The sequence below is a fragment of the Bubalus bubalis genome, chromosome 1 (genome assembly GCF_019923935.1).
Source record: "Bubalus bubalis isolate 160015118507 breed Murrah chromosome 1, NDDB_SH_1, whole genome shotgun sequence".
NCBI classification, from domain to species: Eukaryota; Metazoa; Chordata; class Mammalia; order Artiodactyla; family Bovidae; genus Bubalus; species Bubalus bubalis.
In genome coordinates, this window is record NC_059157.1 from 48,022,860 (window position 1) to 48,048,332 (window position 25,473).

General features: G+C 39.4%; 1 protein-coding gene across 1 annotated transcript; it reads left to right on the plus strand.

Moving 5' to 3' along the window:
* Window positions 1-993: 993 nt before the first annotated feature.
* Window positions 994-24,884, plus strand: PAXBP1 (PAX3 and PAX7 binding protein 1; the record flags this gene model as incomplete). Its single annotated transcript, XM_045164951.1, is given in 15 exon segments — window positions 994-1,554; window positions 3,090-3,218; window positions 7,609-7,785; window positions 9,324-9,545; window positions 10,421-10,524; window positions 11,080-11,297; window positions 11,814-12,003; window positions 15,579-15,702; window positions 19,169-19,268; window positions 19,355-19,470; window positions 21,360-21,559; window positions 22,673-22,817; window positions 23,503-23,624; window positions 24,369-24,445; window positions 24,818-24,884. Coding segments are annotated over 15 exon segments (2,352 nt in total), but the record flags the coding sequence as incomplete, so codon positions are not given.
* Window positions 24,885-25,473: the final 589 nt, after the last annotated feature.

The window sequence follows — 25,473 nt, forward strand, 5'->3', positions numbered from 1 at the left end:
GGAATGGGTGTATTTAATTGAGAAGTCCTCTGGAGGATCATAAAACTTTTAACATTGCCAGCCACTGGAAGGTGCCTAGAAATGGATGTGAATACCTCTTGTAACCTTTTGAATTTTGAAACAAGAAAATTCACATCTAGGCACATAGGCGAAGGAGAAGGCCCTACATTCGGTGACACAATGAGAAAGTACGTGAACTCAACTTCAGAGTCAATGTGCCCTTGCCACTTTAAAGGGTTACCTCTGTGACATACGTCTGAAACGTGTCTCGCTATGTCGATTTTTTCCTACACTTGTTTCTGAAATCAGCCAAGTTGAGGAACTGCTAGCAAACCTGGCCTTCTTTTGAAAAAACCAAGGACACTTTTGCTTTCATTGTAATAGAGGGAAAGGTGCTTAAAAAGAAAAAAAAAAAGGCCAAATAACATTTTATCCTGTATGACACTCCGTCTTTTTGAAAGTGCTCTTAAATCATGAAGGTGTAGAAATATGACGTACAAAGAAGGTTAGGCATATTAATATATCACGGCTCAGTAATCTGGCCTAGAGAATTCCATGGACTGTATAGTCCAAGGGGTCGCAGAGAGTCAGACACGACTGAGCGACCTTCATTTCACTTCACTCAATTCAGTCTCAAGAAAAAATATCGCACCCTTGGGATTCCACTTCCAGCTCCTCCCTACCTCCTCCCACTCCACCTTGGATCTCCTCCTTCCCTCCCCACTACTTCTCCGCCTTTACCCCGTCTCCTCCTTCACTCCCAGCGCTTGTAGGAAGGTTTCCTCGCGTGACTACGTCAGTGAGGGAGACGCACTGCAGCACCCGGTGCTGACTCTTTCCTCTTGTCTCTATGATTCTCTTTGTGACCGGCCGGACGGCTCCGGACTCCCAGAGTTCCGTGCCAATAGTCCTCCGGGCCGACAGGGGGACGCCACCGGTCGGGTCGGGGTGGTGGGGAACAAAACAAAACTGACGTTCTCGCGAGAGGCGCGGAGTTCTCTCCAATCATTGCGCGCTTGAGCGCCTGCGCGCTCCCCGCGGTGCGCGGTAGCTGGGAAAGGGAAACAAGGAGCCCGGCTGGACTCCCGGGGAGATCGCGCGTGCGCTGTCGCGAGCTCCGCGCTGCCGGGGCGGCGGAGTTGGGAGCCGGCTGGTGTGTGTGTGTGTGAGAGCGCCGTGCGGGACGCGGGGCAATGTTCCGAAAGGCCCGGCGGGTGAACGTGCGCAAGCGGAATGACTCGGAGGAGGAGGAGCGAGAGCGCGATGAGGAGCAGGAGCCCCCGCCGTTGCTGCCGCCGCCGCCTGGCACCGGCGAGGAGCCTGGCCCCGGCCCGGGCCCCGGCGGCGGCGGAGGCGACAGGGCCCCAGCGGGCGAGTCCCTGCTGGGCCCGGGGCCGCCGCCGCCGCCGCCCGCGCTGACCTCGGGGACGGAGGCCGGGGGCTGCCTCCCCGGCGGCGCGGAGCCGGGCAACGGGCTGAAGCCGCGCAAGAGGCCGCGCGAGAACAAAGAGGTGCCCCGGGCCAGCCTGCTCAGCTTCCAGGACGAGGACGAAGGTAAACCGCCGCGCCTCGGGGGACCCCCCCGGACCCCGGGATCTCTATCCTAGCTAGGCCTCCACCGCGGGTCCCTGCGTTCCCAGGACGCTTCAAGCCTCAGCATCCCCTTCCCCCGCCCCGGAAACCCAGTCGCTTCTTCCCGCCCCGACCCGCTGCACGTTTTCCCCCGCCTTCGGCCTTCTGCGCAGGCAGGGTTGGGGGGGCGGGGGCGGGGGACGTGTTCCCGCGCCGCCGCCGGCCTTGTCTTAACTACCGCCTCCTCCTCGCCGGCTTCCCGAGCATCTCCTGTTCCGAGGGGCCGGGGACCTAAGATCAGTCATTCTGAGTTTTTTTTTCACCTGGAAATTCAGTGTCTCCTTGTCCTGCCTCGTTCCTAGCCGCTGTGTTTTAGGGAGAACCAGACTGCTTTATTAGATGGCTCCCTGGACTGCCCTGGGCACGTTCTCCGGGCCTTCCGTAGGTCCCCGTGCCCACGCCTCTTTGGCATGCTCGTCCTGGTCAGACATCCTTGAGTAGGAAGGGGCCAGACATCCTTGACCAGAAAGGCTGAGTATGTCAAGAGGAGTGCTAGGTCTGGAAAGAGAAGCCCAGAGTTGAAGCTCTGGTTCTGAGTCACTTTGGGCCAGCCCTTGGCGATCGCCGATCCTGTTTCGGATCCTCAGTTTCCCTGTAAAAGCAAATAGGGGTACAAATGTGCGACCTTAACTCACATTAACATTTGGACCGTGAAAAGAGACGGTGTAATGGTAATTCAAGGCGGTTTATCTAATCTGGTGTGAGGGGCCAGGCTACAGTGGATTTAGATTTCTGATCGTAGATGAGCCTTCTATCATTTTACTTCCCCAATTGTTGAGTGTATGTTTGTATAATCCAGTTAAGTCTATGTTATGAAAAAAGAATTTAAGACTTGGAAATCTGACTTGCATCTTGATGCGTGATGCTTTCTTGTTTCCAGTAATAGGCAGTTTCTGAAGTCTGCCAGGAGTCTAGTCACATTTTCGTTTTCGCTGATGTAGGGACAGCTTGGTAAAGTGTTTGCATTCGACTGTTAAAGTTTTCAAATCAAAGATGACGGATACTCCATTGAAATTTATTTTTGAAAAGTTGATTAGCTCTCAGCTTGGTCTTGAAATAACTGTCTGTGTGTGATGGGTTAGAGAGTTACTCAGTCTTGACAGGTCTGTAAACTAGCACCTTTTGATTTTGGATATTTTATTTAAGATACCTTAAGAATTTGATAATTAGGTGCTTTTTTGAAGATCTCGTTTCCTCTCCTGAAATAAATGATTTAAGACAGTAGAACACACAACTTTGTGCAGTTACATGTGTTATGCCTTTAAAAAGTCTCAGATTGGCATTTTATTCCAGATTATGAAGTTGATTCAGTTTTTGGAAGCCGATTACGGATTTTAAGTAATTTCAAATTGTGTAATGATTTGTGTAATGTTTGAGTATATTTAGAAGAATTCAAAAGTTAGAATGGAAAATATTGTCTGAAAATAGTTGCTACAGATTTTGTTTATTTTTTAAAGAAAATGAAGAAGTTTTCAAAGTGAAGAAATCAAGTTACAGCAAAAAGATAGTAAAATTGCTTAAGAAAGAATATAAAGAAGATCTTGAAAAATCTAAGATTAAGACAGAACTCAACTCATCTGCCGACAGTAAGTACTAATTTGATTCTTTTGAAGTGACAAAATGAAACGCTCACAGGGATTGAATAGATTTGGTGTATATACAGTGAACTTGTTCGCTTGATTCTGTCATTGTCAAGGGCTCAAGTTGAGTAATGATGCAGTTTTATTTAATTCCAACACGACTGCATTGTGAATGCATTATTTAGAAAGACAGAACCATTGCCGCTGGAATGTTTCTGCTGCAGTGACTAAATTCTTCCAGTTTTCTGACTAGTGTTCCAAGTGCTGTTGAACAGAGAGAGGTTTCCCACTTAAACCTGAGACACAGTTTGTTTTTGTTTGAAGGAGTACTGTGCAAATTCCTATACTTGTATTCTGTACTTATATTTTGTAGAGACAAGTTTTGGGTTCCTTTGGTTTTATTTTACACAGTCATTTTAATTCTTCGAGAACATTTAGGAACCCCCGAAGTCTAATGTTGATAATGTTCCCATTTAGCAGCCTTATCAGATACATGAATGCACACTTCTGGGTGTGTGGCACCTGCCTCCATTGTACAAAACACCTCTTAAGGCCTCTCACAGCCTAAGTTAAACTTTTAAGCATTTATTTGTCCTTAGGAAAGTGGTTTCATGATAATATGCTGTGGTCTAGTTATTCTCATGCAAATGCTTTAGGGAGATCTTTTTATTTTGTGGAATTAAAGATAGAATTATTATTGCCCAGTTCTCCACTATAGGCTTGATGTGGGAACGTATGTCATTATATCTCAAGTTTGCAGTCTAATTTTGGAGACAACATCACTTCAGTGTATAACTGGATCCCGAATTTGGCAAAATGTCTAGTCAGTGACTTAAAGCTTAACTGCACTTTTCTTTTTAGAGATGGGTGAAGGAATGCTTCATAGATAAAGTGGAATTTGAAGCTGGATTTTTGATCTTTTAAATTACAAAGAAAATAGGGGAGGTGTGGGGCTATTATTCAGAGACTTGCTGTTTTGGAAAAGAGCAAGTACATGTGACAGGCTGAGTAGATGATTTGTGGGGGATGCAGAGGTTTAGGTGAAAGGTACGTTGTTGACAGATTGTGAAGGGTGTTTAGTATCTAGTATGAGGTTTAGAGTTGCCATTTCAGGGGCCTGCCAGGATGGTGACATGATAAATGCCTTTTGAAATCTTAACCAGGTGTTAGCATGCAGCATGGATTGGCACAAGGAAACATTAGAGGCCTAAAGCAGTTTAAATGCAAGGGCCAGCTTTGATCCAGTAATAGTGGGTTTAAAAAGGTCTCAGTTGAGCAAGACTGAGGCTTTTCCTGACTCGGTGGGAAATTGTAGGTGAATTTAAAATGTTTGCTGTGGGTGTGGGGAAAGAAATAGAAAAAGATTTTTTGAGAAGTATTCCAAAGGAAGAATTGGTAGACATAATGTATGCTTCAGCTATTGGATCTAGAAGAAATAGATTTGAGCTTTTGTGGCAGGTGACTGAGAGGATAATTATGTATGATATACAGAAATAGGGAATGCAGGTGGGAGGAGGAGTATTTTTAGGGGAACTGATTATTTTGGAGTCTAGGAAGCTGCTTCATTTTTTCCAGATCTCTTAAGAACCAACTGTGTATGATGAAATTGAAGAAGAAAGCTCAGGAAAAGTGAGAACTGAGAAAAGACCATTTACTGTTGGGTTTAAAAACTGAAGCAGGTGCAAAGTTTATGTGGCCACCTTGTTTTCATATTAACTGATTTCCTACTCAACAGATAACTCAATATCCCCCCCAAAGGTAGACGTCACTGTTCCTGTTTCATTAACCAGCTCACAATCCCAAACTTTTCCTACCCCCAACCCTCCTTAGATCGGCAGAGGTGCATTAACTGGAAAACAAGGGTAGTATCAACTTAGAAAACCTACCTTTGGGATATTCCAAATTGATGAGTTCACCTTTGAACTTGAATTTGAGTAGAAATAGCCAGTGAATAGTTGGAGATGTAGATTTTGTTTTGGTGTTCATTGAGGTGATAATTGAAGCCAGGGGTAAATGGAATCGAGGCTGCAGCATAAAGGAAATATTCCTGAGGACCAAAGACTTCACCTGTAATAAGCGTACACATAGAGAGGACGGTTTACTCAAGAGATACAAAGAGTCATAAAGTCCAAAGGAGAACAGATAGGAAAGTTTCAAGATGATGAGTGTTGATGAGTGTCAATTGTATGAAATAGTATCAGGAAGGTCAGGAAAAGGAAGGGCTGTTGGTGTGGTGGCTGGGTTTTGCGGGGGGCAGGGGAGGCATCTGGCAAAAGAGACTAATTTACTTGCCAAGCTCTGCCTGTTTAGAGGAAGGAACATCATTTGCTAAATTGCTCAGTGATACTGTATCAGGTAGCTGTGGCTGCAGCCTCTGGTTTAGTTGGTGAGCTTGGAAAGGGAGATAATCAAAGGCTGTTTGCCAAGGTCGAGACTGGCAAACTGGTGAAGAAGTGGGAGGTTGCAGGTCCACATGGCTGCTTTGGAAGATTGGCAGAGAGAGTAGATGACAATAGCTAGAGAAATAGTTGGGATCATGTCGAAGTTCTTTTGCTAAAGAGAAGCCTGTGTCGCTTTGTAGACAGAATAGAGGAGATGGAGAACGTGCCCACAGTCAGAGTAGGATATTTGTGGCCTCAGGTTTCCTAAAGTAGCGAAGACATTGAGGCCCAAGAGGAGCCTCAGAAAAGGTTATTCAGCCTCTCTTTTTATAAAGCTGTCTGGAAGGATAATACAGGACTAACAAAAATTCACCTGTTACCATGTTCTGGACTTTGTATTTGCTCTGTCACAAGCAAATAACTTATGAACTTATTACAACACTGAGTCTTTTAAAGTCTGCAGGAATCATCTGGGCGTACTGGATCAAGTAAACCTTTTCGCAATTCTGTTTTGTCTGTTAAAAGCCATTGATTTAGTGTTAATTGAGAGCAAAAGCAAATGGGTAGTTCTTGACTCCCGGTATCTTTATGCATCTGATAAAGTGAGTTTTAACATCAGCCTCAGAATGCACTTCAGAGGAAATCTGTGGCAATGAGGTAGAGTGGTGAATTAAAAAAATTTAAGAGATCTGAAGCAGAGTGACCTAAATCTTCTAAGTAAAGTTGTGGGGTGGGGGTGAGGGGGGTAGGATCTTATGTCCAGGATTCTTCTTTAGAGGAGTAGGAGATGTAGGAGATGGTTTGAGAACGTTCGAAGCAGTTTTGGGGAGGGGCACATGCTAGGGAAACAACAGAAGTGTATCTTTCATATTTAGAATGAACTTTTTGTTTCACTCTTTCATTATATTCTTGGTGCCTCGTATGTGCATTGCCAGGTTCAGTGATTGAGGGCGAAAAATGCCTGTTTTTCTGCATTTTGCCTGGGATGGAAGGTGTAATAGGACTATTTAGTTGTAAGTAAAGTAAGCCATTTGGTATGAACCGCTGTGGCAGTGGTGCCCCCTGGAACCCTGTGGCAAGAAAGTAGTCTTGAAGCTGGCCTCCGGAATGGCCTGCGGAAGAGAGAGCTGTCTTCTCTGTCCACGTGATGGAGTGTAGCGACTCCACAGCTCCCTTCCTGGTTTGCATGTGGTGGTTTTTAGTGCTAACTAGTTTCTAACTTGTCTCTGTGTCCCAGTTCCAGGTTGCCAGAAAAATCAGGTTTAGTCACAAATCCACTGTTCCAAACATTCAGTTGTGGCAACAGCCTCAGGGGTTTACACAGTGTAACTGTGACTTTTGGGTCTCCACTCTTCAGATGATGGTTATCACCTAAGACGATATCCTATAAAGTGTTCATTACAGAGAAGTTTCTATCTTGTTCTTGATAGAAAGCTGCCTCAAATGGGCTTCCCTGGTGATTCAGACGTTAAAGAATCTGCAATGCAGGAGACCCAGGTTTGATCCCTGAATCCGGAAGATCCCCTGGAGAAGGAAATGGCAACCCACTCCAGTATTCTTGCCTGGAGAATCTCATGGACAGAGGAGCCTCGGGGGCTGTAGTCCATGGGGGTCTCACAGAGTTGGACATGACTGAGATACTAACACAGATGGATTTAGAGTTAAATGAAATACTGACATATAAAGTGAATAATGCTCCCAAGAGGTGAGAACAGTTACCTATGAGAGTTGAGAGGAAGAAGTTAGTTTTGGTAAAGTGGTAAACTTTCAATAAAGTTAACTAAAGGCAGGGATTGGGCAGGGCCACGCGTCCCTCTACCCTCTGTATTGTTTCTGCCTCCTGGCTGGCTGCTGTGATCATGTCACATGTCAGCAGTTTGAGGATTTTTATAAACAATTAGAATAGTTGATGCTTTAATGAATTGAGCCTATAATTGCATTAAAAGTGCCTCCTTAATTTATGGATTTTGTTTTAGATATGCTGTATTATTTACTTATTTTTTCCAAAAATGTAGACGAACCACCTTTGGACAAAGCAGGTCATGTTAAGGACACCAGTCTAGAAGATGGAGTTATCATCAGTGAACACGGGGAAGATGAAATGGATATGGAAAGTGAGAAGGAAGAAGAAAAGCCAAAGGCTGGTGGAGCCTTTTCAAATGCTTTATCTTCTTTAAATGTTCTCCGTCCAGGTATGTACTTGCAGATGTTCCTCAGAACTGAAGTGATCCCTCAGGAATGAGCCATCTGTAATGATGGTCGTTAAGGAAGGAGTTAGCTAAGTGGTGTTTCTTACGACATCTGTTTGGAGTCAGGCTGTTTCCTTTTGCAAATACAGAAAGAAGGAGAACTAGAAAGTTAAGTTCATTCTCAGACAGGCAGTTTTATTATCAAAACAAATGAGGGGTTCAGGTAAATGGATAAATAGTACAAAAGTCCTTTTTTTTAAAATGTATTTCAGATTAAGATTTTAACTTTTTCAAGAACTGCTACCAAAAGCAAAACTGCTGCTAGCTTTATATTCAGGGGTTTTTTTACATTTTAATGGAAATAGTTTGCAGATCCATTCACTGGCTAATCAGCTTTTGAATAAATACTTAGTCACCAGTTTTAAATTATGAAGAGTAACCATTTAACTCATTATAAAATTTAAAAATGCTTATTCTGTGGGAGCTTTCACTGCTGTGACCAAGGTTTGATCACTGGTCTGAAAACTTCCACAAGCCATGCAACACAGCCAAGAAACTGATACTAATTTTTTAAAAAAGTCAAAATGTTTGCTCTGGGTTTGTAAAGTTGTGAAAAATTACATACATAGATCTAATAGCATTCTGATTGGTACAGTCTTTATGGGAAGCTGTTTGACATTATGAATCAGGAGATTTCAGATGTACTTACTCTTTGACCTGTAATTCCATAGCTATAAATGTATCCCACGGAAATAATGTTTTTATTGTAGCATTAACTGCAATGAGAAACATTTAGAAAAAATGTGTAGTAAGAGAGGAATAGCTTAGTAAGTTAAGTTACGGTGCATTTACATGATGAGATATCCCATAGCTACTTAAATAATAAATTAGAAAAGTAGCAAGGCGTTAATTTTTACTGTAGGTGAAAGTGTTAATTAATTTGATTATGTAGTAGATTATGCTTTATCTATTGAATGTTGTAAACCACTAAAAATTGTTTATGCAAAACAACAACATGGAAAAGCTTATATTTTAATATGAAGAAAAATTAGACACAGGATTATATATTCAATGTGTTTTCGGGTGAACCGAAAACTATTTGCAGGTGAAATACACTCTAAATCTAATAGTGTGTTTTAGGGTTGTAAGAGTGTAGATCCCTTTTTTGCTTTTGTTCTCCAGTTTAGTAATAAATATGACTTTATTACTTTTGTTTAGTTCTTAAAAATGAAAAATAAAAACCATTAAAATAAAACTGTTTTCATGAATTTTCCCCTCCCTGCCTTCCTGTATATATTGCCATTGTATATATTTTGTTTCCTTAGCTTCTTTCAGTTTCTGTTTAAACTAAGTTAAAAAAATAAATCAGTCGTACGGCAGGCAGAGTTTGGGGAGAGGGGTGAGGATGCCAGCAAGGGATGTTAGAACATCATTTATGCACGGCTGTCTTGGAGAGATTCTTTTATCTTTCATAGTTTCAAGAAAATAGAACCATTCTTCCTAATATGGCATGGGTTCTAATCCTTACTGTTTGTTTCCAGGAGAAATTCCAGATGCAGCTTTTATACATGCAGCAAGGAAAAAGCGTCAGATGGCCCGGGAATTGGGAGATTTCACTCCTCATGATAGTGAGCCTGGGAAAGGCCGCCTTGTTAGAGAAGATGAGAACGATGCCAGCGATGATGAAGATGATGATGAGAAACGCCGCATAGTTTTTTCTGTGAAAGAAAAGTCACAGAGACAGAAAATTGCAGAGGAAATAGGTAACTTTATTTAGTGCAACAGTAAGCCTGTTGTTACTAAATTTTATTTGATACTACAATCAAGTAAAATGTATCATATTTATTTAAACTATGTTTAATGTTGAAGATTGCCTCATAGCTCAGTTGGTAAAGAACTTGCCTGCAATGCGGGAGAGCCTGGTTCGATTCCTGGGTCAGGAAGATCCCCTGGGGAAGGGATAGGCCACCCACTCCAGTATTCTTGGGCTTCCCTGGTGGCTCAGCTGGTAAAGGATCCGTCTGCAATGCAGGAAACCTGAGTTCAGTCACTGGGTTGGGACGACGATCCCTTGGAGAAGGGAAAGGCCACCCACTCCAGTATTCTGGCCTGGAGAATTCCATGGCTCATGGTGTTGCAAAGTGTCGGAGACAACTGAGCGACTTTCACTTCAGTTTAAATGTTGGAGAACTGTTCTTGCTTGGATATTAAGTGTCTTAACTGGAATTTTGGGGGAAGTGTAGCATGATTTTGATAGCTAATGTTTATTGAGGACTGTGTGATGGGTATTGTGCTAAGCACCCAACATGTTATAAATACATTTAATTGGCTCTTCATTCTGAGGAGGCATTAGGTTTCATTCTTCTCTTTGTTGAATTGATGTCAAACTAACAGAGGTTAGGAAGCCTGTCTAAGGTTTTAACTGTTAAATTGATACTGCCTCTTGCTTAAGGAATAACTGTATTTATTAAGACAGGTAAAGCAGAAGAGTCAGATATGAGACAGATCATAACAGACACTTTAATTTTAGTAAAGTTGAGTTCATGCCAATATTCTTGCTTGATTTTGTGAAATATCAGGGTAGCATCTCTTCCCTTGCTGCTTTTTGGACTTATTTTCTCCCTGCTTATGGCCATAGGTATCGAGGGGAGTGATGATGACGCTCTAGTAACTGGGGAGCAGGATGAAGAGCTCAGCCGATGGGAGCAGGAGCAGATAAGGAAAGGAATCAATATCCCGCAGGTGAGAGCTAAACAGCTAAGCTTCAAACCTGAAAAAGTGAATTAAGATTTCTAGCCTATTTTATTGAAATGAAAAACATATTGCCAAAAAAAAAAGCTGTCCACTGTATAGATTAAATGTTTCTTTCTTGCACAACTTTTTTTTTCCTAACTTTAAAAATTATTTTGTAGAAGATGGATTTCTCAGTAGTGCAAAAATCTTAACTGTAGATGAAAAATATCTTCCAAAGTAGTTATAACAACTTGTTCTATAGAAGTAAGTAGTTCAATGGAAATGTCATACAAAGTTTCTTTTTGTTAGTGTTTTGACACAATTTAACATCCCTACTAACTCAAAATCTCTTCATTATTGTTTTCCTGAAAGTTATTGGAAATGAATCCAGTAATCCCACAAGAGAAATTTCATCCAGCCCTACTTTTGATTTTGAGAAGCTCTGCAATTACTTACTTTAATTACATACTGTTTAAAAAAATGGGTTGATTATTTCCTGTTAGTTTTTTATTCTTTTTGTAGTTCTAGCTACTGGTTTTAATATATATCCCATTTCTCATCTAGGTTCAAGCAAGTCAGCCCACGGAAGTGAACATGTACTACCAGAACACCTACCAGACAATGCCTTATGGTTCATCCTATGGCATTCCGTATAGTTATTCAGCCTATGGATCATCCGATGCCAAATCTCAAAAAACAGATAATACAGTCCCTTTCAAAACTCCCAGTAATGAGATGACTCCCGTTACTATTGATTTGGTAAAGAAACAGCTTAAAGACAGGTAGGGCAGATCAACTTCTTAAAGACCTGTCTTCTAGCTTTCCATTCCCTCAGGCAACATGTAGTCTGGGGTAGCAGATACAGAATATCGGCAAAGAAGATTGACTGGCCTATCTTCAAAATCTAACCAGAAGATGACTTCATACTTTGTTCTGCTACCTACTTGGATTCCTTCTGTGGAAGCCTCGAAGTTTTTTTTTTTTTAAATACCACTCCATGATCTGGTTGAAGACAGTTCTCAGTTTTCTGCTCTTGGACTCTGAAAAAAGTGTAGTCAGGATATGGGGGGAAAGGCAAAACAGTGAGATTTTGGTTAGCCCACCAAATAACTTTATATAAGAAGTCTGTAGACTACCATTTTCTTGAGCAAAACAGGAGTACAGATGAAAAGATCTACTCCAAGCGTTTTTAGATTCTAATAGCAGAACGAAATGCATTATTATAAATATTGCAAGTGTCCTGACAGCATAGACTTCCAGATGTAAATGTGTGATATTTATCCTTTTCTGTTCTTAAGGTTGGACTCCATGAAAGAACTGCACAAAACAAACCGACAGCAGCACGAGAAACACCTGCAAAGCCGCGCGGACTCCACCAGGGCCATTGAGAGATTAGAAGGGTCTTCTGGGGGTATTGGTGAACGGTATAAATTTTTGCAAGAAATGCGAGGGTATGTCCAAGACTTGCTTGAGTGTTTCAGTGAAAAGGTAAGAATGCAAAAATATTAATCTCTTTGAATAAGGCAAAACCTAGGGAGGTCTAGATTTCTGTATTTCTCAGAGAATATCCACTGACTTTAGCTTTAGAAGTGATGAAAAGTCATGCTTCATTTTCTCTACTTCATTAGCAGCATTCTATCTTGGGGGCAATTTAGTGCCTTTGTTGAAAACTAAAAAGATAAATCAAAGCACATTTAAAGACTTTGGCAGATCCTGCCATAACTTAATGATGGATTACCAGCCTGTCCTGGGTTATTAGAATATAAGGGACTCACTGATGAAATTTTCTTTCTTATGGTTCAGATCTAAACTTATCTTTAAACTGTTTGTATAGGTAATTCCAAATATGTATAGCATAAAGTTGTAAAATTTTATTAGTTTTTATTTTTTACCCTAGATAAAGTTGATTGCCATTGCTAGTAATAGTTTTCATCTGAATAAACCTGTGCTTTATCCATTTCAGAAACCATTCATTGACCATAATTTGTTTTAAGGTCTCATTTCCGAGTTTTTTTCTTTTTGGTATGATAGTCAGTTGGCAGTTATTTGCGTTCTGTTGTACCATTTGTTTCCATTTTTTTGTTAGCTGCACACAGAATTCTCTTTCAAGCAACTTTTAATTGATTTTTCTTTAAGACAAATTTATTGTTTGATGCACTGGTTAAAAGCATTTGTGGACTTCACAGCCTTGTCTTTAAAAAGAATTAAAATCAGTACTTTTGAGTATCCTCTCTCTAAACTTTCATGGGATACAGGATTAGAAGGCACATTCTCTCTTATCCTTGGTCATATGAATTAGCATAGAATTTGTAGGCATATAGTACGTTTAAATGAGTATTTTAACTTTTTATTATCTCTTGATCAGTATCTTAAGGCCAAAGACTGGCTGGCTAAAGAACAGTGCCAAACTGTGTCTTCCTAATGAGTCTTAGTGACTCCAGCCAGTCTGGTCAGATCCATGAAGTCTTCTCTGGAGGATTTGTGTTCTTGTCCTGATCATCTGATTTCTGGGGAAGCAGCTACATTCTGGGCTGTAATTGCCCATGTGGCAGGTCTGTGGCTTAGGGTGATAAGTACCAGGGTGAGAAGGAAACATAAGTTCGACTCTGTGCAGAGGAGCTGAGTTAAGAGGAGAAGTGGACAGAAATGTCAGAGCTGGCGGTGTGTCCTACTAACAAAGCCCTGTGAACCCAGGGGCGTGGTGGTGGGGGCTGGCCCAGTAAGCTTTTGTGACTAGAGAAAGGGTCTTTGTCTTAAACCATACTTTGTAAGTAAAATTTGTCCCTGTGGAGTTTTTCTTGGAAATATCTTGGTCTTTGCTTTGCAACTTAATTGAGTAAACTTACACACTGTGATTGCAAACTGAGCTCTTAAAAAATATTGACAGTAATACGATCAACTAGATTGTACCACTCTTGAGTTAGAGACTAGTAGAATATCTAGTTCATATTGTTTTCAGTTGCTTATTATCTCGAAAACATTTAGTATATATGCTTTCTCTCTCCTGGTTACTCTGTTCCTAGGGAGGTATACCTCAGACTACGCTGAGGTTTTTACAGTCACTTAGGTAAAGGTTTTTGAAGCAGATCTTAAACCATATCTGTTATATAGTGGCTACATTTTAATTAAAAGAGAAGTAGGTAATTCTCTTTTGAAGATAACTTTATTTCATTTTGACATTTCCATTTCCATTTGATTTTACCAAGCCTGCTGCTGAGTTAATAATGTCGTAAATTGTCATTCTGGAAATACTGTGTCAGGGTAAGACCATAAAAAGATAAGCTTTCTTTTGTTTTTTTCTCTTTCATTATAAAGGTTTAAGTGATTTCGAGCTTAGATTTTTATTTTTGCAGATTATTTTAACTTTCCATTGTTTTGTTTTCCTGGAGTCGTCTTCCTTCTTGTGTTCTTTGCCTTAAATTTGGTCTTGAAATAATGGTAGTCAGTAGCAGTTTTGAGTTTGGAGAGGGTAAAGAAATTGTCACGGTGCACTCTTGTAATAAATCATAAATCAGTATTGTTAAGAAACATGAAAGAGAGCTGAAAATGTGCTTTAGGACTTTTATTCTCAGAATTTTCTCAGGGCTTTGTTAAAAGGCATTTTAATTACCTAAACAGAAATTACATTATCAGAATTTTAACTGTAAATTGGATAATTAAGATTCTGTCTGATGCAGCCTCAGGCATCTAGCTCTTAGCAGTAAGACGAGTGTTAATAACCTCCAGGACTAAAGGAGTGCATTGTAGGCATGTCCTTAGTCCTGTACGGTTTGCAAAAAAAATGAGGGGGTGGGTGAGTGTAAGTCACAACAATATGACAATAATTGCTTGAAAAATGGATTATGCTTAACCTTCGAGTTAGAGTCTGTGGGCTCAGCTGATATCATCAAGGTCTGGGGATGCTGCTGCCCATGGTGTAGCATATGAAAGAATGAAATAACTGCATCAGTTTGACCTTTCTGTGAACATTTGTTGCTTTTGCAATGGAATCATTCAAGTGTATGAAATTGCTTTTATTCCACCTGCTTCTTTTTATTTTCCATTTGCAGTCTGTTCAGTTCAGGAAGCTGCTATTACACTTGGTGCCAGTGTTGCCCAACTCTAAATAGTGTGTTTTTTTATTCGCACTAACCATCAGGAAACTAGAATTTCTGGTTTCCTCAGGTATGTCTAGTGGTTGTTAGTGTTTTGTGAAAGTTTCATAGCATTTGATTATATAGCATAAGGTATTTATAAAAAGAGAATGTTTTCTGGTTTTTCCTTTTAAGTTAGGTCTCATTCCGTAAGCTTTTTGTACTCTGTATGAACCAATTGAATGCTTAGCTGTGGCTGTTAACCTTGAAAAATCTGTTGACTTTGTAAAGCAACAATTTATGCAAGCAATTTTATTTAAAAATATGGAAAAAATTAAATATTTGATGGGAACAGAAGAACTTTCTGAGTTTCAAATAGATTGATTTTTAGACAGGTTAATGATAGCTAGAAATTTTATTCACTTTATTAATATAAATGAATGCAGTTCACATTTTAAATGTGTAATAAAGCCACAAAGTAATATAACATTACTGTAAAGTACTTGGTCCTTGTGAATGATAGAGCAATTTAAATGTCCAAAATTGGGCAGTTAGCAAACTCTTTACCTACTCAGAGCCGTTTTTTTGGTCGTACATAGCAATATTAGTTTATTTTAAGCTACAAAAATTGCAAGGTAGATCATGCTGCTAGAACACTAAAAATGGATTCACGTACTTTAAAAGAAAAGCACTAAAATTTCTGACATTTCTTTACTCACTCTCTTTACTGTTGTTAAAGTGTTTAAGTTTCCTAACTAAACTTTTGCTCCAACAACTAGGCACTGGACATTATAGTTCCATATACGGAATAAAAGAAGAAGTGTTACTTCCCAGACGTCGTAGAACTGAATTACTATTTGTATTTCATTGGAAATTCATGATTATTCTGTCCAGAGGGTACTCCTTCAGAAATCCGGAAATAATATGGAACCCTCAAATAAAGAAGCATCTGAGGAGTTTGGTGTTACGGAGTGTGTTGTATTTTTACAGGTGCCACTGATTAATGAACTTGAATCAGCAATACATCAGCTGTACAAACAGCGAGCTTCCCGCCTTGTCCAAAGACGACAAGATGATATTAAAGATGAATCTTCGGAGTTTTCAAGCCATTCAAGTCAGTCCATCTTGAAGGTTTTTATTATTCATTAAACAACCTTGTTCACTTAGTGCATCCTAATTGAAACGTAGACATCTCAGGGCATTTTTTTTTTTTTTTTTAAAGAAACGAATTTCCTTGCTCTTATGTCAGGTAGATCTAAAATTATTAATAGCATGTGCTTGGATTGTGTTTAAGAAAATATAGCTTCACAAAGGAGCACAAATCATGTACTAATATTCTGTCTTATTCTTCTTTGGGCATATTTTTTCATTCTTCAAAGTATAGTAAGGACATCATCAGTATTTTATCTTAAAACCAGTATCTACTTGTCCCTAAGTGATTTTTTTCCCCCATTTTAACATCAATACAAATGCTAACACAAATGCTGTTGTTGATCATAAGGTTTTGAGTTAGGGGTTGGGAAATTTTGGATGGGAGAGAGGGTTTTATTACATAACAAATGATACAATTCCAAGATTAGGGGAGTTTTGAGCTTCACCCCTTGCATAAAGCAAAATTTTTTGCATTGAAATTTTTTTTTTTTTCTATTTTGCCTTATATAACTAGTTTTTTTGTTTTTTGGGTTTTTTTTTTAGTAAGTCAGTTGATGCCAACACTTCTTGAAATTTTAGTGTAAAAATCTGGAAATTTAAAATTTATATTCCTTTCATTGTGATGTGGGTTATGGAAAACCAAAATGAATTAGAAAGCTCTTAATACGAGTTTAGCTGAAACTCTTTAACCACACATATTAAAAAGCATTTTGACTCCACTTTTTCGCTGCCCTCTGTATTCTTGAGTGCTGTAATAGGAATTTTCCTGTGCTGGGTTTCTCCTGGCTTTTTTGTCGTCTCTTTGGTCCCTGTGTCAGCAGTTCTTAAATGGATGTATACATCAGAATTACCCATGATATTAATTTAAAATGCAGATTTCTTGGTCCTGTCTCCAGAAATTCTTGCCAGGTCTTGGATGGTGTCCAGTAATCTGCATGTTAAACAGCCACTCCAGGTGTTCCAAGTGCAAAGTGCCCTGTTCTTATTCTTTCTGAAAACAATGCTTTGTCATATAGTGTGTCCTCTAAATTAGAGAGACATTGAAACCCTGGAAAGCATTTTCCTGTGTGCCGAGTGGGTTTTGGAGCATCATAAAGAGACAGTGACATGGCCCTCAGATGAGTCAGACTCAGTGTAAGCCATGTGAATGGCTTTGACCTTCTGTTTTTGCCATACACATTTAAATTTGGATTAGTGCCATTTGGGGCACCTAAATAACTAATGCATGCCTCTCAAATCACTTTTGATCCAGATAGAACCAGATTTCTGGGGCAAATTACAGGTAATCATTATATCTATGATGGGAAGTAATTTCCTTTTAAGTTAAATGGTTGTGTGAGCTGTGCATTTCATCAAATACCTTTTCCTAGCTATAATCTGTTCTTTATAATTTGGAGGTATTTACTTACATGAGATTCAGAGTAAGGGTTGAATGATGGGTGTTAATTATCAATAGATTGACAGTTGGAAAGAAATGAAAGGTAATGAGAAAGTGAAAAGTATCGTCCTAAAGGGAGTATTCATTATTGCCAAAGATTTGAGGAAGACTGCATGGGATACGGAAGTATCAATTTCTTTTTCTGATATCTTTTTTTAAAGAAACAAAAATACAGCCTGAAATTCTTCTGTTTAGATTTGCAAGTGCTTTACCACAGTTACCGCATATAGTTCTTACAGAAAGAAGGAAGCTATCAGTTGAGTTGTCTCCTCTGTCTCCTTCAATATATATTTTAAAAAGTCTCTAAATATAAACATTTTAAGTATTATACTAAGTTAACATTATAATTTTCTTTAGAATACTTCTTTAATGATGGCTGCCTTTTAAAGAGGCAGGAATCATTTCTGTAGTTTGGGACTTTTTAGCTAATTTATCTGTGATATGTAGTGGAGTCCCAGTTGAGGTAAAGCCGGGGCATCTTGTTTACTAAGCAGTAAAAGAGTCAACTTTTATTTATTTATTTATTTATTTTAATTAGAGGCTAATTACTTTACAGTATTGTATTGGTTTTGCCATACATCAACATGAATCTGCCACAGGTGTACACAAAAGAAGTAGGGTCTAGGGTAGTTAGGATACACTGAAGTAGACACCAACACTTTTTTTGGTTTTATTTTCCCTGTTGCTGTGCCACGTCTTTGGTATCAGGAAAAAACTTCAGTTGAGGTCTTTCATTTTGCACATCATTCCGCCCTCCTACCCCCCACACACCCTCTAGGGTTTTTGCTTCCCATTACTATCCTGCATATTACAGGATGTCTCCATGGTGTCGAACTTGAATGTAGAAATAAAGCATCACAGAGAGATGTTTCCCCCATTTCTGCTTCTACCCTAGGCAGGAGAGTCTCCAGGATTCTTCTCTGGACAAAGAGAGTGGGTCCAGAGAAAAGACCATGAGACACTATTATCTGGGGGCCCCAAGAAAAGGTTGACTTTTACCCAGTGATCTGATGGAGGCGCCTCTGTTAGACAGCTCCCACCTGCATCCACGAAATTTCCAGTCTCACTCCTGTGTAGTTAATGATCATCGGAGACCAACACAAGCAGTAGGACCAAAGAGACTGAGGACACAAATGCAGGTGGCAGGAGAAAATTTAAAACATAATTGCTGTCCTTGGGAGATGGCAGAAGAGATCCTACATGTAGCACAAGTAGAAGACGCTATAAAAAAGAAATATTCTAAGAAGAATAGCCATACCTTGGAAACTAAAAAATGGTAACTGATGTATAAATATAAACAGGAATGTCGAAAGCTAAGTTAGAAAATTTGTCCTAGAAATTAAAAAGAGAGAGAGATGGAAAATGGGAAAAAAAGAAATAAGGGAATTGTGCTTTGAAAGTAGTGGTTGAGAAAGCACAACTTGGTCCTATTCAGATAGGATTTTTAGTCTATATTGTTGATTCTGCCCTTGTTTTTTAAAATAGTAATAGAGAATAAATTTCTACAAAGAAAAATTAGAACAAAATAGAATAAATCATTAAATTCCTACAACAAAGGTGTTTTTTCATACTTCCTACTTAGCAGTCACTCTTTGCTGTCATTTCATATCATTCAGCAATATGATGCTTAAGTTCATTCCTTAAAAAGTAATGTATTATTTTTCCCTTTACACAGATAACTTAGGTTTTTAACTTACTTTGTCATCATGATAGCATAAACTAGTTTTGTTACTTAGACATAAGAACAGGGATTCAGCCAGTTTGCATTGGGGTAGTGTTGTCAGACTCTCTATTTCTCTGCTCCTTTTTGTGGAAACATGGATTAATATTGAGATTTGCTCTAAATTAGCAAACTATCTGGTTTATCAGTTATTGCAGAATCCCACTGTTGAGATTAGAAAGCAGTCTGTCATTATGGCTTATTCTGTGCAAACTCTTTCCTCAAGATTGTTGGAGGAAGGCTTTTAATTTAACCATTGTTGTTTTCCAGATAAAGCTCTGATGGCACCAAATCTTGACTCCTTTGGACGAGATCGGGCACTGTATCAAGAACATGCCAAACGTCGGATTGCAGAACGGGAGGCCAGGAGGTAATCTCCAGATGCTTGCTGTTGGTCGGTTTGTGAAGGGAGGAGTCTCCTTTATCTGGTTTGGAAACTCACTGCTTGTTATTTAGGACTCGTCGTAGACAAGCCAGAGAGCAGACTGGTAAGATGGCAGATCACCTTGAAGGCCTTTCCAGTGATGATGAAGAAACTTCTACGGATATCACAAATTTCAATCTGGAAAAAGGTTAGACTTTTATTTGGAAATGAAATTCATTGTCATTGTGCTTTCTGCTTGGCTGTAGTTGTTACCATGAAATAATGTGAGGTTTTGTGGCCTCTGCTTTAGAACCTGGCACTTGTTGCTTGCTTGCACCTGTTTTTATCTGTTTTTATTACTGAATAGCGTGATGAATTCTCACAATTAGTGGTAACACTTTGTTGTGGGGTTTACTTAGTTATTTGCATTATAAATAATATTACTCTTCAGAATCGTAGAATTTTAAAAGTGACAGGAGAATGTTTCAGATCCCAAGGGCCACCCTAATGCAGCCTGTCTGGTCTGGAAAGGTAAAGGTTGGCAGTAGGGAGCCCTCCTCAGCCCTAAAGGGAGTTCCTGATTTGGGGAGTCCTGAATCATTCAACCACGGGGAATAGTTAGCACTGTTACATGAAGGAGTTTCCAGAAGGAACCCCAAGTAAAAGTCTTTATTTCCCACCATTGGCTGCAGTTATCTGTCATTTATTAACTTTGGAACATAGTTGGAGAAGCTTATTTTGTTTCTCCCGCTTTTTTATAGTGAACATTTCTAAACATACAGGAAATTGGAAAGAATAGCACAGTGATCACCATCTACCTGTCACCCAAATCCAGCAGTTCTTACCATCAGTTGGCCAAGTTTGTTTCGGATATGTGTGTGTTTCGCTGAACCATTTGAAATTAACCTACAGACATCATGGCACTTTCCTCTAAAAACTTTAACATATTTAATGTCTCCCCCCTGAAAAAGGATGCTTTTCTACCTTATTGTAACACTATTACCACCCTTGAGAAAAATGAACTGAAATTTCTTAGTATCATATCTGTATTCAGTACTTCCCAAATTCTCAGGACTGTTTTTGTGGGTTGCTCTGTGTTTTCCAAACCTGGATCCACACAAGGCTCCTGCATTGCACTTGATCATTGCACCTTTTTAATCTAGAATTAATGAATATCATGAGTACCTTATAATACACACACTCCTACTATCTGTTCAAGGCATTTGCTTTCTGAAGGCCATTTGTCTTATAAAATGTCCTACATTCTAAATTTGTTTCCTCGTGGTATTAACTTGTTCCTCCAGTCACTGTATTTCTTGTAAACTGGAATTTAAGTCTGGAGTCTTAATTAGATTCAGGTTAAACCTTTTTGGTGAGAATACTTCATACAAGATGCTCTTTCTATTATATAATAGTAGATGGCAAATGTTAGGTTGCCTTCTATCAGTGGTGTTTAGGTGGATCTTAAGAAGTAGATTGTCATGACTAGATCTCTTCATTATAAAGAGTCCACTGTTCAGAGTCATATAGAGCATCAAATAACTTCACTCAAAGATCCTAGCATCCATTGCAGATTCATATCTGTTAGTTATTGCAATCACCAAGCAACTTTGGAAGAACAGATATGATTGGTCATTGATGATCACGCACATCTGTTATTTAAATGGTGATCTGTGGGCTGAAGAGCTGGATATAGAGTTTGTATTTTATGCAATTACTCACACTTACTGTTCCATGGTAACTGAAATTTGAACTGAGTTTTGGGGAACGGGTGTTAGACTATAGTAGCAGATAATGGTACATATTAGAACTATGCAGAATGGCAACTGCCTGCACTGTAGTTTGTGTGATAGACATTTGGAGGCTAAGTTTATCTCTGTTTCCTTTGCTTTAAGTTTCAGTTGATAATTCATTTCAGTTGCTCAGTCTTGTCCAACTCTTTGCGACCCCATGGACTGTTCCTTTGTTAATGAGCCTAGCTTATTACTTACTCAGGCTACAGAGAAAATGCTGAAAATAATTGAACTGCGTTTTTTCTACTGCATACTAAGTTAACATTTCTCTGTGGGGTTTCTTTGTTATTTTTGTTGGTTTTAGATCGCATTTCAAAAGAGTCCAGCAAAGTTTTTGAAGATGTCCTTGAAAGTTTCTATTCAATCGATTGTATTAAATCCCAGTTTGAAGCCTGGCGTTCAAAATACTACACATCCTATAAGCATGCCTACATCGGCCTTTGTTTGCCAAAGCTGCTCAACCCCCTCATAAGGCTGCAGCTTCTCACTTGGACTCCGCTTGAGGTGAGTGTCTTCTCTCACTGTTGGAAAGCAGGATACCATGATGCTTGGGGAAGAGATGAAGCTTGAATAAAGTATTTTTCCCAGGAGGTACCTCATGCTCAGGGCTATAAGGGATACAGAGTATCACTGGGTATAATCTTACCAATCTTTCCTTTTATGTTCTGTCCCTTTTTAAGAGCACCATCTATTGCTTCTCAATTTGTATACAGTATCTTTCTCAACTAAAATTACAAGTGTTGACATGGAGATAGGAACATGAATGAATAAGAACTTGGTCCTTTGATCCCAGAAAACTGTAGAACGTCATGGGAAAGCTCAGTGAAGATGTGAAGTGGGGCCCTGAACTAAGTCAGTGGCGATGGAAATCAGGAGGATGAGATAAACTGGTAGATTTAAGAGGTGCAATCAATAGAAACTGTTTGCCTGTTACCTAAGGGAGGTAATTGTCTAGGTAATTGTTGAATTGTCTGTGTACATCTAGTGGTCATGTTTTAGATAACGGTTTTGTAAGTTACCAGCATGTTTTGTAAGTTACCAACATACGGGTGGAGCCGTGGGCAGGAATGAGATGGGCTAGGTTGAGTATGTAAACTATACCAAAAAGAAGGCTGAGGTGGAAGCCCCGGAAACAACAGGAGAAAAACGTGAGCTCTGGGGACTCTTCGGCTCCCAGCTCCTGCTTGCCCAGCCGCCGTGGCGCTGCACACTGTGCTGTGTGTCCCAGAGCGCAGCAGAGGCTCACGGCGCGGTGGTGCGCCCCTGCCAGCTCTCCATCTTCACAGCTCCTCCCTCTGTCCCGCAGCTGCCAGCTGTCTCAGCCTCCCTGAGCTCCCTTTCTGGCTCCTGACTCAGCAGCACTGCTCTGCTTGGTGGTTCCCTACCCTGATCTGCTCTCCTGACCAGGAGTCACCTCCTTTGACTGCCTTCTTTCAGGGGCCATAGTCCTATGCTGCCTCTGGTGGTCCATTGTCTAAGAATAGATGTTTCCTATATTTTGTCGCATATTTAGTTTATGGCTGAAGGCTGAATCCAGTTCCAGTTACTCTCTTTGTGGCTAGAAGCAGAACTAGCCACTGTTTTAAATGTTTGGGTAACCTTTTAAATATTTTCTAGGCAAAATGTCGTGACTTTGAGAACATGCTGTGGTTTGAATCTTTGCTGTTTTACGGTTGTGAAGAGCGAGAGCAAGAAAAGGACGATGTCGATGTCGCACTGTTGCCTACCATTGTGGAAAAGGTGATTCTTCCTAAACTAACAGGTATAGATTACGGAATCGAACATTCAGACACATTGGGTTTTTCATATCTATTGTTAGGAGTTTTTAATCAGAGCATATGTTCTCATAGAAATTACATTATTAATAATGAAGTTATAATCAGACTGATGAAGTTATAACCAGAGATGGCTAAAGGGTACCTGTCTCTTACCTTGGGACTTTGAAGACCACCTTGGGGAAGGCCTGGAATTGGGGGCAGTAGGGAGATTTTAGACTTTTAAGGACTGCCTGAAGCAAAACTGAATACATAGTTTTGGGAACAATATGCATTTTTCCAGGGAGCAGTTTCATTTCTTTTATCAATTTCTCACAAAAGTTTAGAAATCATTGACCTAGGAAGCTATTTAAAATATGAAAAAAGTTTAGGTTCAGTTAGAGATTCTTGACACTGGGACAGAATCTCCTGGGATATAAAAATCCTATTTTCCCCAATCTTGATTTTCACCAAGAAGCAGAAAATAATAGGAATCTGTCTCCTCTTCACCTTTGCCTAATCGTGAACATTTCTGTGGTTAATTGGACAAAGACAACTGAAACTGAAGCTCATGCTCTAGAGAGAGAGTCACGATTGGCATTTCTAAACGGAGAACTGCTTGACATCAGATTTACGTCAGCTGCAGTTTACGTCTATATCTCAGTACTTTCTACCTTTTTTTTTTCTTAACAGTGATTGCTGAAAATATGTGGGACCCCTTTTCTACAACACAGACTTCAAGAATGGTTGGAATTACTCTAAAATTAATAAATGGATATCCTTCAGTGGTGAATGCAGAAAATAAAAATACACAGGTAATTTAGTTATTATTTATGAAAAGTTTAAAAATTTTTATATATCTTCTCTCCCTTTGAAAACGAGCAAGTTGAGAAAACGAGTGGGTTATAGTCAGAAAATCTGATTCTCCCACTTGAGGTATCTGGTCCTTTATATAGAAAATCTGAGATAGTGGTTTTTAATTTTAAAAGAGTCTAGATAGCTTCTTATCTATACTGTTTTCATCCTTCTCACCACCCCATCCCTATTCACAATCAGACATCCCTTAAAGAACTTTATTTTGGGGGGGGGGGTAAGAAAAGCAGAAAAGTAGTGGGATGTGTACCAATTGATAATTTAAATCCCTAAACATGTAATAGCATGTAAAACAATCAGGTGTTGTTATTGTATAATTAGTTTCCAAACTTTAAATTGCTGCTGCCCCCACTGAACTTTCTTACGAGCAATATAGACATAGGAAAGTACTCCTTATCATTGTTTTACTTTCACTGACCTCATTTTGAGAAGAACCAGACTTACAGGTCTGATTTTAAACCTTTATATAGTAGATTAAGGGGCTGGAAGATTTCTAAATGACTTTATTACTTGGTAATTGATGAGGTGTGAACTAAGAAAGACCTTTGGTGAGAAAGTAAATTTGAGCTGTTCACTCAAAATTGAATACTCAGTTAATTAGGTGCTTTGGAATGTGGCTTAGTTTTATTTCCTAAACTTTTACCTTAACCCTTATTATAATGCATGATCTATTTTTAACTCTTCAGGTATACCTAAAAGCACTTCTATTGAGAATGAGGAGAACTTTAGATGATGATGTATTCATGCCCTTGTATCCCAAAAAGTAAGTCATTCCTAAAAATGTTAATGATGGTAATATTCTCTATTGTCTTTCAGAGAAAGCTTCTTAAATTTTGGGAAAACTAAGCGTAGCTTGTAATATAAACTTTACCTACGTAGTCTAAACGTGTAGCCCAAACTGAGGAGCTCATTGTGGAAACCGCTTCCCTTAAGCAGAATAAAACAAATAGTGCTCCGTTATCTCAGAATACATAGCCATTACCTTTTAAAATTACTATCTTCTGGAATACAGTTGAAAATCAGAAAAATTCATTGCTTCCTTTGTTCACCTCTTACTTAACAGATATCTTCTAAAAATAAGATGGAACTTAACACACAACTTTTGATCATGACGTGTTTCTCTTTTTTTCCTTAGTGTCTTGGAAAATAAAAATTCTGGGCCTTACTTGTTTTTTCAACGACAGTTTTGGTCTTCAGTTAAGGTAAGTGTCTACAAGCTATCTGAAAGCTTTGGATTTTGTTTGACTTTCATACAGTATATTTCCAAAAAGTATTTTAATATTTGGTTAAGTAACTTCATAGGTTTGATGTTTCCAGAGGAGAAAATGAATTCTGAGTCCCGATAAGGTCCAGACTACCCAACAAAATGCCTTACTAAACCACAGTTGATTTAGTCAGCAAATAGAGCGCCAGGTGCTCTTCTAGGTTGGGGGAATATAGCACTGAATAAGACAGAGGTAGAGCCATCATGGTATTCATAACCCAGCACAATTGGCTAGAGCAAATAAGTAACCTCAGGAGGAGTTTTGAAAAAAGAAATTCAGAGTTGTATTGGAGCATATGACAAGGGGCATAGAAGATTCCCATCCATCCTGAGAAGTGATATTTAGGTTGTTAGTTGACCCTGAGGTGAGGGAGAGAAAGATATACTAGAACTGAGAGAAGTCCAGGGTGGCTAGAGTTAGGGAAGAGATAAGCAATCCAGATGATACAAAAGCTATAATTTACGTGGAAACATTATAGGAGACTCCTCTAATCAAGATTATAACCCAAATCCCCCAATTCCTAAGA